At 43.5% G+C, this 14,247-nt stretch overlaps 1 protein-coding gene across 1 annotated transcript in view; it reads right to left on the bottom strand.

Annotated features, from left to right (window-relative positions):
- Positions 1-207: 207 nt before the first annotated feature.
- Positions 208-14,247, bottom strand: part of abcd1 (ATP-binding cassette, sub-family D (ALD), member 1) — a 21,400-nt gene continuing 7,360 nt past the window's right edge. Inside the window, exons 5-10 of the mRNA XM_046871364.1 lie at positions 12,554-12,648; positions 7,897-8,042; positions 5,570-5,715; positions 5,153-5,237; positions 4,578-4,703; positions 208-3,299 (exon numbers count right to left, since the gene is read on the bottom strand). Coding sequence (XP_046727320.1) covers positions 2,987-3,299; positions 4,578-4,703; positions 5,153-5,237; positions 5,570-5,715; positions 7,897-8,042; positions 12,554-12,648 — 911 coding nt within the window. The 3' untranslated portion in view covers positions 208-2,986. The remainder of the gene's footprint in view (positions 3,300-4,577; positions 4,704-5,152; positions 5,238-5,569; positions 5,716-7,896; positions 8,043-12,553; positions 12,649-14,247) is intronic.

The raw sequence follows: 14,247 nt of genomic DNA, 5'->3' as shown, positions 1-14,247 counted from the left end.
TTACACGTCTGTATTATCTCATCCGGTTTGCTTCTACTGTGTAAACATTAGATCGAGCAATAAAATCTTTACTCTGCAAAACTATTGCTATAATATAACCGGCGTCATGAATTATTCATGAACGTTCGGCACACCGGGCCTTTTATCGGAATACCAGATCCGGCGGAGGAAAGAAAAGAACATCTCAGGACAAACGAGTAGAGTGCATGAGCTTCTAAACAATGTGATTTATTAGATTCTAGGGACATAATCATGCATTGTGCAAATAAAATCTTTATTCAGCAACTGTATCCAAAAATCAAGTGAAAGTGCTAGATCTGAACGAGCCGTGTGCATGCTCTACGTGGACGATTCGCCGGATTGTACCGTCGATATTCAGGACATGAAAAAAGCATCTGGGCATCTTTATTCGTTTTAGAGATTAAGAGCATGAGTTTATAAACCTGGGCACATTTCATTTGTTTTCAAAGCAGCAATTGATTTTTTTTTTTGGCTACAATCAAACATCGGTCAATCGATTAAAATGAAATTCAAAGGACACTTTTATAACACATGGATACAAGGAGGTAATCGAATAAAAAGAATGTTTAAAAGATTGTACGCAACTGTCGATATATTTAGATAATATAGCGTACAGCCAGGCTCAATGTGGCGTTTTAATTTAGACTTCAAGTTAGAGTTTATGGTTTTTACATCACTGTGATTAAACAAAGAGTAAAAAAAGGGAAAAAAAGTCGACTATATCTAACGCAGTCCAGAGAAAGAGAACTGTGTACATCTACAGTCAGGGGTTCAATTCGCTACAGATTTGCTACAGCAAAGATAAAACTAGGTGAAGTTAGCAAACTTCCCACTCAGGCAGTTCTCGCCTATTGAAATGCGGTGACCTCGGGGAGGGGGTGGGCGTGACCGTTTAGCGTACGACCCACGCCTCATTGTCGTCCACAAAATCGTCGATGTCTTGATATGCGTTGCTTTTTTTTCAAAAGCGTGGTTATCTGCATGGTTATAACACTGACCGTCACAAGAACAAACAGCGAGTCTAGTTCTACCACAGTGCTCTTCAATTCTCAATCCTGATTGGTCGAAAGTGTCAACTAATTTTTTTTATGATGGTTCTATCCACTAACTAACTTTATATATCGTATAACGGCGTTTGTTCGATTTCGTGGCAACGACGACTCGTACGGTGGGATTACAATTAATGAACCTAACGTTCGTTAAAAGAATTAAAAACTGTAACTGTTAGCAACTAGCTGTGATTAAAGTGGAATAAAACACTAAGACGTGCTGCTGTAAGAAATAAAATTTCCTGAAATGGATTGTGGCTCACAAAGACAATTGAGCTCAATGGTTAAGGCTTTGGGTTGATTAAAAGCGTGGGGGTTCAAGTCACATGACCACCAAGCTGCCACTGTTGGGCCCTTGAGCAAGGCCCTTACCCCTCTTAACTCCAAAGGTGGTGTATCATGGCTGACCCCAACTTCCTAACAAGCTGGTATATACGAAGAACGAGTTTCGAGACTAGTTTTGTAAAACGCCAGCAGATGGCAGCACAAGGCTGCACGCACAGTCACAGGAAGCACCGACCTTCACAAGTCAGTGTGCCAAAAAAACATTGTCCTGTGTACTTCAAGAGCTGTGCAGCTGGTGGTATTCTGACCACGTCTGCTATACTTACCACGTGCAAACCCTGCCACCGAGCTCTCCTCAAGTTTCTCAAGAACATCTCACTTCCGCACCCACCCTACTCGCCAGATTTGGTTTTGGCGGACTTCGCCCTCTTCCCAAAGATGAAGGCTGAAAGGTCGCTGTTTTAAAAGAAGACCCCGAGGACACGATCCATTTGAACGCTGGGAGCTCTGTACTACTGTGCGAGGGGACTGTTTTAAAGGTGGTAGCGTGCGAACATAGATAAGTAAAGAGCTCGTCTCCAAACCTTTTGGTCCGACCTCAAATACAAACGTGTACAAGCCTTTTTCTTTTACTTCTCTTCCTACAACAGCACATCTCTCCACATTTTATTTCTAATAAGTGCATTTAACCAAACCGTATATGCATACAAATTGTGCTTCTCGAGTTTTCGGCTTCTGAAGTTGTTCGAACTGCACACGAGTTGTTTTTTTATTTATCGCACAATTTAGCAGAAGGAGAACAGTCTCCTCTAAACGTGTTGAAGAACAACATATGACTGGGGAAACCAGCCAGAGAAACAAGGGGAAAAAAGTTTCTAACTGAACTGGGATAGTTCTTGGCGTCATCGCCCCAATCATGATTCATAGCTTCACAAACCGCTCCATCGAACTGTGTGGTGGTTATCGCTCTGAAAGAGGAGAAAAAAAATCGAACCTTCTGCCTGACTGTATAAAAAAAAGCGTCACAATAAAGGACTACAGCACTGAGTGGTAATCCCTAACGTTAAATCAGCATCCTGAGCCTGGTATTAAAACCAACAGTACAACGCAACTGCAGTCAGTGGTCTGACAGCAACCCTTTCCCAAATGCCTCCCTTCTCTCCTTTCTCGCAATCACAAACACACACACACAGACACACACACACACACACACACGCACACACATCCGATGTGCCAGAGAGTTTGTGCAAATTCTGTAGAGAATTGTACTAACATGGGATTGAGCAGTTTTCATCATCTGCTACACCTGCAAGAACTGGCACTGGAATCATGCTTTCCACACGATCTTATTCCCCACCGCTAACACACACACACACACACACACACACACACACACACACACACACACACACACACACACAGAGTTAAGGATAGCCCCTAAAGACCACATCAGAGCTAATATTTCTGATCTGAGTTTCTTTACCCATGTACACAGATTCGCACAGACACTCAGGCACTCCCTCACACACGCACACGCACACACACACACACACACACACACACTTTCACATGCACGGACAGGTTCGCAGAAACAGCTGGCTTTGAAATCATCTCCGTCTCCTGGCATCAAATCAGTCCATAAGGCCTCGTTCCTGTTCACCGGGGAGCGCGGTGTCTCTCTCCTCCCTCTCCTCCTGCTGCTTCCTCTCCCTCTTCTCCTCCCCCTGTCGCTCCTCGTCCGTCTCGGTGGGGTTCAGCAGGCTGCTGTTTTCACCCAGGATGCTGCACAGTTCAGACAGACGCTGCTGCATCTTGGGGATCCCCGAAAGCTGCGTCTCCAGCCGCAGCTTCTCGTCCTGCAGCGAGAGCCGCGTGGACGCGTCCAGCTTTTCGAAACGCCATCCGCCCTCGCCGTCAAACTGCAGCAGGTGGGTGTGGTACTTCCTGGGATCAGGGTGGGGGCACACGACATATGGCTTATTAACATGCCTCGTTAATCGTAATAATAAAACTGGGAATGATTAACCGATCTGAATTCTCATTAATTTCATTACATCCTTTTTTTTTTCTAGTAAAGGAGGTGTGGCATTAATAGCTGTGAGTCAAAGTGAAGAAGCTTTGGCCTGTCTGTCAATCAGAACCAGTAAACAGTACCAGTTCTAATTAAAGGGATGTGGCCTCTGTACTTGTCAGACTTATTAAATGGTATGGCATGATCTCTGTGACAGACCATCCTAAAAAAGAAGGTGTAGCCTCGGTGCCTGTCAGAGCTTATAATGATAAAAAAAGAGGTGTGGCCTCTGCCTTATAATGATAAAAAAGAGGTGTGGCCTCTGTGCCTTATAATGATAAAGAGGTGTGGCCTCTGTGCCTAACAGTGATAAAAAGGTGTGGCCTCTGTGCCTTATAGTGATAAAAAAGAAGGTGTGGCCTTTGTGCCTATTAGTGATAAAAAAAGGTGTGGCCTCTGTGCCTTATAGTGATAAAAAGGTGTGGCCTCTGTGCCTATTAGTGATAAAAAGGTGTGGCCTCTGTGCATTATAGTGATAAAAAGGAGGTGTGGCCTATGTGCCTATTAGTGATAAAAAGGAGGTGTGGCCTCTGTGCCTTATAGTGGAAAAAAGGAGGTGTGGCCTCTGTGCCTTATAGTGATTAAAAGGAGGTGGGGCCTCTGTGCCTGTCAGTATCAGAAAAGAGGTGTGGCCTTACTGCCTATCATTGCTATTGCTAAGAATAAAGGAGGTGTGGCCTTTATGCTTGTTAGTGCTCAAGAAGGGGGTGTGGCTTCAGTGCCTGTCAATGCTAAGAAGGAGGAGGTGTAGCTTCTGTGCCTAAGGAAGAAGGTGTGCTCTTGACAGTTTTAAGAAGTCCTGGTCTCTGGCAAGTCAACGTTTGGGTTGTCAAAACATTGTGAATCACATTCACACCACCGCTCTACATCATACCCAATTGTTGGCTGTTTGAAATCTTTCAATCTTTTATACTTAGAGCAACTAATATTATATAAAAACATCTGTCAGTTCCCATGTGGTAGTGAAATGCTTCATTAATTACCCAAAAATCATCTTGTTTCCAGAATTATCATGCCTGTTTTTATTTCCCTACTTATTTTAGACCAAACCAATCTGCTAAAATCCTATTCCTGGACTTGCAACTCCTCCAGCTCTCCTCCAGCTGTGCAGCAGAATGCTTGTTAGAAAGAAAGTTGACAGAAAGACCCACCACAGAGACGGACGGTGTGTTATGGAGAGAAGCGCAATCCCGTCATTCTTAGCGGCTTCAAAGATCTTGCCCTCCACGTCGATACTAACAGCGCTGGTGCACTCGTCCAGGAGAGCGTATTTGGGCCTGGAGGAAATCACACAGAGATCAGTCAACACACGGCATAGAGCCACAGGCTGAGCCATCAATCATGGTCAACTTTACAAGCATGAAAGGAATTTTTAAAACAATCCTCTGCAATGGGAACAAAAAAAATTATTTTATTAACTCAGTATGTTGGAAAAGTTTCCCAGTCTCACTAAACTCTAAGAGTATTCCAGACTACCTGTTTCTATTATTAGTCATATGTTGTGTTGTTCTGTTTGCACACGGATACCATTAAACATCGTTACCAAAAGTATTTGGACACCTGACTTTTCTTCTTCAAACTGCAAAGATGCACAAAGCCAGCTCCATCTAGTGGAACATCTTCCCAAAGGAGTGGAGGTGGAATGGAAATCTTATGGTCAGGTGTCCATATAGTGTATATAAGAATAGGTTTAGGGTGAACATTGGGTAAACAATAAATGTCTCACTTGTGGTAGAACATCCTGGCCATGCCCATTCTCTGCTTCTCTCCTCCAGACAGGACGTCCTTCCAATCGCTTTCCGCGTCCCAACCTGCCAAAACACAGATCGCCTCAGTCTAAGATGTACTTAGTTACGTCTACACAATTTTAATAGGCAATTCAATGTTTAATAGCGGCATCTGCCTGCTTCTGTACACTGTGGCACGATTTCTTGCTACAAATACACTCGATTCGAACGGGTTATAAAAAAATAATAAAAGTCAAAGTCACGACGGCGTAATCAGGCCCTCGATCGGCAGCTGAGAAATGCTAAAATGTGCTGCGTCTATGCAGGACCTGCAGAAAAGAAAACACCCCAGCAAACCTCAGCAGTTTGTCGGTGAGCGTGTGTGTGTGTGTGTGTGTGTGTGTGTGTGTGCTCACCTTCCTCCCTCTCGAGGATATAGAGGAGGTTTACAGTGCGCAGGATTCCCTCCAGCTGCTGATCGGTGACGCCCCGCTCCTGCATCTCCTGAGCCGTGTCGGGATAAATCACCTGATCCCGCAGAGTGCCCACGGACATATACGGCCTGCATGCGCACACACACACACACACACACACACACACACACACACACACACACAATATAAAACAGATAAAAAAAATAGCCAATGAAATGAAATGCACTTATGGTCTGAAAGTGTCTCATGGAAACAAAAAGTTGGCCTTTACACTGCCACATCAACAACGTACAATTTTCTTTAGATACCGTGGCCAGGCAATGACACACAACAACACAAAAGCACTTGTGTGAAAGGTCAAATCCATAAAGCTCCCCTGGAAACCGTTTCACATTAAAGGGGTAATTTGGCTAGGAGTTATAAAATTTTTCTTTCTGGCATTTACTTTTGTTGCAAATTTTTTTTTGGCCTTCTTTAATAATTAAGGTAGACGGCTCGATTTTGATTGGTTGGGGGGGGGGATTTTAACAGCCACTCTGACACGAGTTCTATCTGCGACGTACATTAACGCGCTCGTCATCTTTATCTACAGCACAAATACTGTAAAAAAATTAATTAATAAATAAACGTACACAAAGACTCGACAGACGCTGCGACATATGGCTCCACGATATGACTTTCCGACAGTCGGACGTGAAGCCTTACGTTTTTATTTCTTTTTCATTTCAAGAGGGACTAATAAAGAAGAGACTGTTTATAGCTCCTGTAATGTAATTACAGGAAGTAACTCGATTCACAGATGTTTCTTAACATGCACTTAAATGTAAATACAAGCATATAGAAAGTACGATATCTCATTCCTTAAATCAGGGGTCTTTAAGGTTTTTTTAGGTCAAAGACCCCTTAGACAATACATGGGGCAGGGACCCCCTGATACAAAATGTGCCAATTATAATCATAAAAAACAAACATATTATCCTAGTTATATTATGTTAAGAACTATGTTGTGTATTTTCATATATTTTCAAATCTTTCCAAAATATTTCTGCATCATAAACATATATTTTGCAATTAAAAATCCCAATTTATTTTTTATTATCGATTTGCAGCTTCATACATTTTTACTATCAGGTGGACAATTATACATTTACATAAACATCAGCTTTAAGTTCAATAGAACTTTTGATGTAATAAATATAATCTTTAAAAAATAAATGATATCTGAATTTAAATCTTTGATGTTTATTTTTGTTTCATTATTTGTGATTCAACATTAATTAGCAGACCCCCTGCAGTACCGCTGCAGAGCCTCTAGGGGTCGTGGACCCCATTTCTTAAATAGTTTAAATTAATTGACAAATGCCTATGATCTTTTTATGACACGGCAGAAACACTCAAGAACTGGACAGTAAACGAGTGGAAGAAAGTTCTGTGGAGTCCACATTTTTGTCTCTAACAGAAGAACTGCTCTGTAAGCGTTATTTCGAGAGCATCTGGAGTGTTATGTATCATGTAATGACCTGCCCAGACACTGCACCTACAGTAAATCCTATCGAACTGCTCTGGGATGAACCGGATCGCAATAAAAACTAGTGAGGAACATCTCTGACGAGTAACACGGCAAAGAATCTTAGCTGAACGTTCGGTGGAACAATCTGCCGAAAGTGTGTAAATCTGTTCTTCATGAATTTATATATTTACAGAAATCAATGCGAGTGAGACACCTGATTATTTACTACATAATTATAATCGATGTGCTGAACGCGACTCTCTTGCATCTTTTGCGTTGTACTTTCCTCTTCAACAGTCTCACTCTCTCGCGTGTTGTGATCACTGTTACACCGTAACGAGACAAAAAACATCTCTCGGACTTTGAAACAAGCGTATTGTTGCTCGGTGGCGTTCGTTTTGCCGCTGCCGCGGGTGTGATCTCTTTCGCTTGTGCAATGAGGCGATCACGTCAAACAGTTGCTCTGCAGGGCCATCTGGACCCACTGCTTTCAGAACCTGCTCCACTTCATCACCACCTTCATCACTACTAATTAGCTTAGCAGGGCATGAAATGAGAATGAACACACACACAAACACTTCCATAACTTCTGCACAGTTGGGTGTCATCCATTAATGGTTAAATTAAGAAAAAGGCAGCGCCCTGTGATGCGTGACCGGCTTTTAGTCTATAAATCTCATCTCCAACGAAGGACGAGAAATGGTTTGGGTCCAGACTTTCTTTACTCGTGTTTATACGATGCTAATGGCTTTGAATAGAAATCAAGTACGAATAATAGGGTTGTTGTAATAAACTGTACCTCTGTGGGATGTAGAACATGTGCTGCGGCGGAGGTTTGTACAAGATGCCGCTGTACACGGGCCACAGGCCGCTCAGGATCCGAAACAACGAGCTCTTACCGCAACCGTTCGGACCCGTGATCAACAAATGCATTCCTTCTTCCACCTACATATGAAATAAAGTGAAAAACAGGACAAAGAAGACAATGAATGAAACATGTTACAGACAGACAGACAGACAGACAGACAGACAGACAGACAGACAGACGTAAACAGTAGCATGGTGCAGACGGACCAATCCCGAGATAGCGGCGTGTACAGATCCCGAACCCCCAGCGTCTCTCCAGGGTTTGCTGTTTAGCAATAATAAAACATTACGCTTCATATGCTAAAGCTAGTCAGCTGATGAGCCGTCTAAGGATCTATTTATAGCGTTTTTTCTGTAGAGTAGTTTCTATGTTACCAGAGGCAGAATGTAGCGTTTGTTTACGTCTACTTTTTAAAGTGGTGTTTAAAATGTTAGGTTTTTTTTTATTTAAGATGTTTTGTTTGAAGTGCAGATGCACCCCACTTTACAAACTTTCACTTTACGAACATTCGCTTTACAAACTTTCAATTTACGAACTTTCAATTTACAAACTTTCAATTTACGAACTTTCGCTTTACGAACTTTCGCTTTACGAACTTTCGCTTTACGAACTTTCGCTTTACGAACTTTCGCTTTACGAACTTTCGCCGGATACGAATACAAATTGCAATAATAAAATACAAAAATAATATAAATTATTGTATACAGTATTTCAATTATTTCTATTTGTTTCGGTATATTTTAGTGTTTATTTGATCTTACATCATTGGTAGATATGCGTAGTTAATAACGAACACGGTAACAACTTACGAACAAATTTGTGGTACGTCCGGTCGTTCGGAGCGTAACTCGTTCGTAAGGTGTTGAGCATCTGTATTGTACTTCGCTACATTTAAAATGGTAAAAAGATCAGATAGACTTCATAATAACTGCTTCGTTTTGGATTTGATGAACCAAAGTTCCACACATACGAGTTCAGTCCTAAAATGAGTCTCTGAGACGTTTGTTATTGTTTGGCAGAATTCACGTTTCGGTGATTGTGTGATGTTTTCTTTTTCTTTTTCTGGAAGAAATTGTATAAATTGTGTCCCTCTTTTTAATTCCGTGGTCGTGTCACTATCTGTCAAAGGAACACAGTCGTCTGGAAACGGCTGCCACGGTTCAATGCATTCTTTAATGATATCAGCGTCTTTTCCCACAAATTTATCCCCGAGTCTATAAAAAGGGGGAGGCGTGGTGGCGTTTAAGGCTGTCTCACAAGGCATTGTGGGTAACAGCTTTGAGTCAAGCGGGTGGCTGATGACTGCTGCACGGAGGGTTATTAGCGAATAGATCTTAACGCTTCAGCGGAACAGCGTGTCATCACAGGAAGGCATGTCTCCACCAGGCGAGAGGGATGGTGCTGTTTGGGAATAATCAACACATTGTTCCTAACAAACAGGCAACGAGCCAGAAGGAGTGCAAGACCTGTTTTCCAGAAGTTACCAGGAAACAGGAATAATCACAGAAAGGTCTGGTGTAGAAAGTCTGACATAATCCAGAGAACAAGACTCTATGGACCAAGCAGCATTAACAGAACATACAAAAAACTCTACTATATTTTAGAGGTGCTGTGTGATCTCCAATATATTTGAATTTAGATTCATTATTCTGCTTCCACTGCTGCTCCACTGATCCCTGCATCATCTACCACACCTCCACTGATCCCTCCATCCTCTACCACTCCTCCACTGATCCCTCCATCCTCTACCACTCCTCCACTGATCCCTGCATCATCTACCACACCTCCACTGATCCCTCGAACCTCTACTACTCCTCCACTGATCCCTGCATCATCTACCACACCTCCACTGATCCCTCCATCCTCTACCACTCCTCAACTGATCCCTTCATCCTCTACCACTCCTCCACTGATCCCTGCATCATCTACCACACCTCCACTGATCCCTCGATCCTCTACTACTCCTCCATTGATCCCTGCATCATCTACCACACCTCCACTGATCCCTCCATCCTCTACCACTCCTCCACTGATCCCTCCATCCTCTACCACTCCTCCACTGATCCCTCATCATCTACCACTCCTCCACTGATCCCTCCATCATCTACCACACCTCCACTGATCCCTCGATCCTCTACTACTCCTCCACTGATCCCTGCATCATCGACCACACCTCCACTGATACCTCCATCCTCTACCACTCCTCCACTGATCCCTGCATCATCTACCACCTCCACTGATCCCTGCATCATCTACCACACCTCCACTGATCCCTCCATCCTCTACCACTCCTCCACTGATCCCTGCATCATCTACCACACCTCCACTGATCCCTCGATCCTCTACTACTCCTCCACTGATCCCTCCATCCTCTACCACTCCTCCACTGATCTCTCCATCCTCTACCACCCCTCCACTGATCCTCCATCCTCTACCACTCCTCCACTGATCTCGCCATCCTCTACCACTCCTCCACTGATTTCTCTATCCTCTGCCACTCCTCCACTGATACCTCTATTCTCTACCGCTCCTCCACTGATCCCTCCATCCTCTACCACTCCTCCACTGATCCCTCCATCCTCTACCACTCCTCCACTGATCCCTCCATCCTCTACCACCTCCACTGATCCCTCCATCCTCTACCACCTCCACTGATCCCTCCATCCTCTACCACTCCTCCACTGATCCCTGCATCATCTACCACTCCTCCACTGATCCTGCATCATCTACCACACCTCCACTGATCCCTCGATCCTCTACTACTCCTCCACTGATCCCTGCATCATCGACCACACCTCCACTGATACCTCCATCCTCTACCACTCCTCCACTGATCCCTGCATCATCTACCACACCTCCGCTGATCCCTGCATCATCTACCACACCTCCACTGATCCCTCCATCCTCTACCACTCCTCCACTGATTCCTGCATCATCTACCACACCTCCACTGATCCTCGATCCTCTACTACTCCTCCACTGATCCCTCCATCCTCTACCACCTCCACTGATCTCTCCATCCTCTACCACCCCTCCACTGATACCTCCATCCTCTACCACTCCTCCACTGATCTCGCCATCCTCTACCACTCCTCCACTGATTTCTCTATCCTCTGCCACTCCTCCACTGATACCTCTATTCTCTACCGCTCCTCCACTGATCCCTCCATCCTCTACCACTCCTCCACTGATCCCTCCATCCTCTACCACTCCTCCACTGATCCCTCCATCCTCTACCACTCCTCCACTGATCTCTCTATTCTCTACCTCTCCCCCACTGATCTCCACAAAATCATTTGTCATTTGATTAGACCCTTTTAAGGGAAATTAATTTGAGTTTGCTCGAATGCAAACATTGACACTGCCGTGGGTTTTGCAGAAAAAAGAAAGTGGCAAGATAGTCTTTATCTTTCATTTGACGTGACTTAACGAGACCAACTGAACATGATCTGGCGTGGGTGACTTCATGTTTCTAATGAAGGGAAATAATAGGAGCTTATCCTTAAATAAACTTTGTTAATAATCCAGTAATCAGCTGCCACTTATCTTTGTTGATTTACTGTCACCGCTCTGTGCAGCGTGTTACCAACGTTCAACGGCAAGTTTGAAAACTTTTTTTTTTTAAACACACTGAAACATGACGGCACCAGGTTTAGGGATTTGTAAAGTCCCCAGTCGAGGTCCAAACACACCTCCTAATGAATAAAGATGAATGCAAAATTTTTAATAAATAAAATTAAATGGGAAACTGCATCTGCAGAGAGATGTTAAGATCCCATGGTTGAGGTTTTGGACCGATTGGAATGTTGTGAGCTTAAATCCCAGGACCACCCACAATTCATCAAGCAAGTCCCTCAACCCTCACCTGCTCAGCTGTATAAATTAGATAATTCTAGGGCTGCAACAACTAATCGATTAGTTGGGCTGTTTAAGTTATGGGTTAGCGTGAGGGTAAGAGAACACAGCCATCTGCGAAAATGCCGGACAATACAGGGTCAACCGGCAGCAGGAAAAAGTTTGCGTCCCAAGTCACCCAAGGCATTGAAGCATTTTATATTAAACACAACAAAGAAAACTGTAACTAGAAGTTATGTGCTTGTGTGGGATGGAAGGACCACAGTGATGCACAAGCACGTGAAAAGAAAACACACTGGTGTCACGGATGAAGGTGAAACATCAGCACGGTATAATGTATACTGAAGTGAAAACTCGAACCAGATCTGTTCTGTCATCACTAGTGATCACTAGTCGTCATGGTGATAATTTAATTAAAACGGTGCTTTTTAGAGGATTATGCATTTGTACACCAATGCATATTTGTATCTTTTTTGTACCTAAGCCCGTTAGCTTGCAGCGTTTCTTCGTTCCATTTCTGTTTTTATAGCATTTGTCTGCTAATCCACAGACACAGTAGTGGAAAGTTCATACAACAATATCATAAAACTAGAATCTACAATTTATGGATCATTTTGGAAGCTCTATTAAATGCTGTATTCCATTTAATATACACTTCATATATGCCTAATACGAGTGCTTTTAAAAATAAATCCATTACAGATGTGCGAGTAAAATGTAGCTCAGTGGATACCTTGATGTTGAGGCTGGACACCACCACATCACCTGTGGGTGTTATTATAGGCAGGTTCTCACATCTAATGCCTTGCTCCACATCAATCACCTGACCTGCATGCATAAACACACACACACACACACACACACACACACACACACACTTTGTTTTTAAACTCATTAAAATATATATAATACTCATAAGTAAATGCTAATTATGTATTATAAATATTATACAGACAAAAGTTTGTGGAAACCTGAGCATAAAATCGGTATGTGCTTCTTTTTGAACATCCCATTATGCGTTTAGTCTCATTTGCTCTTGTGAATTCACACTCTGTCTTACTTCTACTGACTTTCATTCCCCTTCTCTCCAGCGCGTACCTCCACCTCTCCAGGCTCTTCTCAACCTGCTCCCTACTCTCACCACCATTCACAATATCATCTGCAAACATCATAGTCCAGGGAGACTCCTGTCTGACCTCGTCCGTCAACCTGTCTATCAACGCTGCAAACAGGAAAGGGCTCAGAGCCGATCCTTGATGCAGTCCAACCTTCACCTTGAACCCCTTCTGTCATTCCTACTGCACACTTCACTGCTGTCACACTGTCCTCATGCATGTCCTGCACCACCCTCACATACTTCTAACACATCAGACTTCCTCATACAGTACCACAACTCCTCTCTCCACCCTGTCGTACATCTTCTCTAAATCCACAAACACACAATGCAAGTCCTTCTGACCTTCTCTATACTTCTCCATCAACATCCTCAAAGCAAATAAGGCATCTGTGGTGCTCTTCCTCGGCATGAAACCATATTGTTGCTCACAGATGGTCACCTCTTTTCTCAGCCTGGCTTCCACTACTCTTTCCCATAACTTCATGGTGTGACTGATCAACTTAATTCTCCTGTTGTTACTGCAGGTCTGCACATCTCCATTATTCTTAAAGATCGGTACCAGCACACTCCTCCTCCATTCCTCAGGCATCTTCTCACCTTCCAAAATCCTGTTAAACAATCTGTTTAAAAACTACACTGCATCTCTCCTAAACATCTCAATGCTTCTACCGGTATGTCATCTGGTCCAACCGACTTTCCACTCTTCATCCTCTTAATCGCTGCTCTCACTTCCTCCTTACTAATCCTATCCACTTCCTGCTTCACAACTCCACATCATCCAACCTTCTCTCTCTCTCATTTTCCTCATTCATCAGCTGTTAAATATAATTCCTCCATCTTCTCAACACACTCTCCTCACTAGTCAACACATTTCCATCTCCATCCTTTATTGCTCTAACTTGCAGCACATCCTTCCCAGCTCGGTTCCTCTGCCTGGCCAATCAGTATAAACCCTTTTCTCCTTCCTTGGTGTCCAACTTCTCCTACAGCTCCTCATATGCCTTTTATTTCCCAGACCCTCCCCATTAACATAACCCTCCCCTATTTTTATCATTACTCTGTCAATCCCAGTTCTGAACATAGTCCCCCTGTGTGCACCTTCCTCCACTCTTATACATCGCCCTATGATCCTCCTTCTTCTTAAAATAAGTGTTCACCACTGCCATTTCCATCCTTTTAGCAAAATCTACCACCATCTGCCCTTCCACATTCCTCTACTTAAAGCCACACCTACCCATCACCTCCTCATCACCTCTTCACCTACATGCCCATTAAAGTCCGCCCCAATCACTAATCGTTCATTCCTAGGT

This window comes from Silurus meridionalis, chromosome 17 (assembly GCF_014805685.1).
Source record: "Silurus meridionalis isolate SWU-2019-XX chromosome 17, ASM1480568v1, whole genome shotgun sequence".
NCBI classification, from domain to species: Eukaryota; Metazoa; Chordata; class Actinopteri; order Siluriformes; family Siluridae; genus Silurus; species Silurus meridionalis.
Note: the sequence above shows the minus strand (reverse complement) of the source record. Positions and strands in the feature narration are given on the sequence as shown.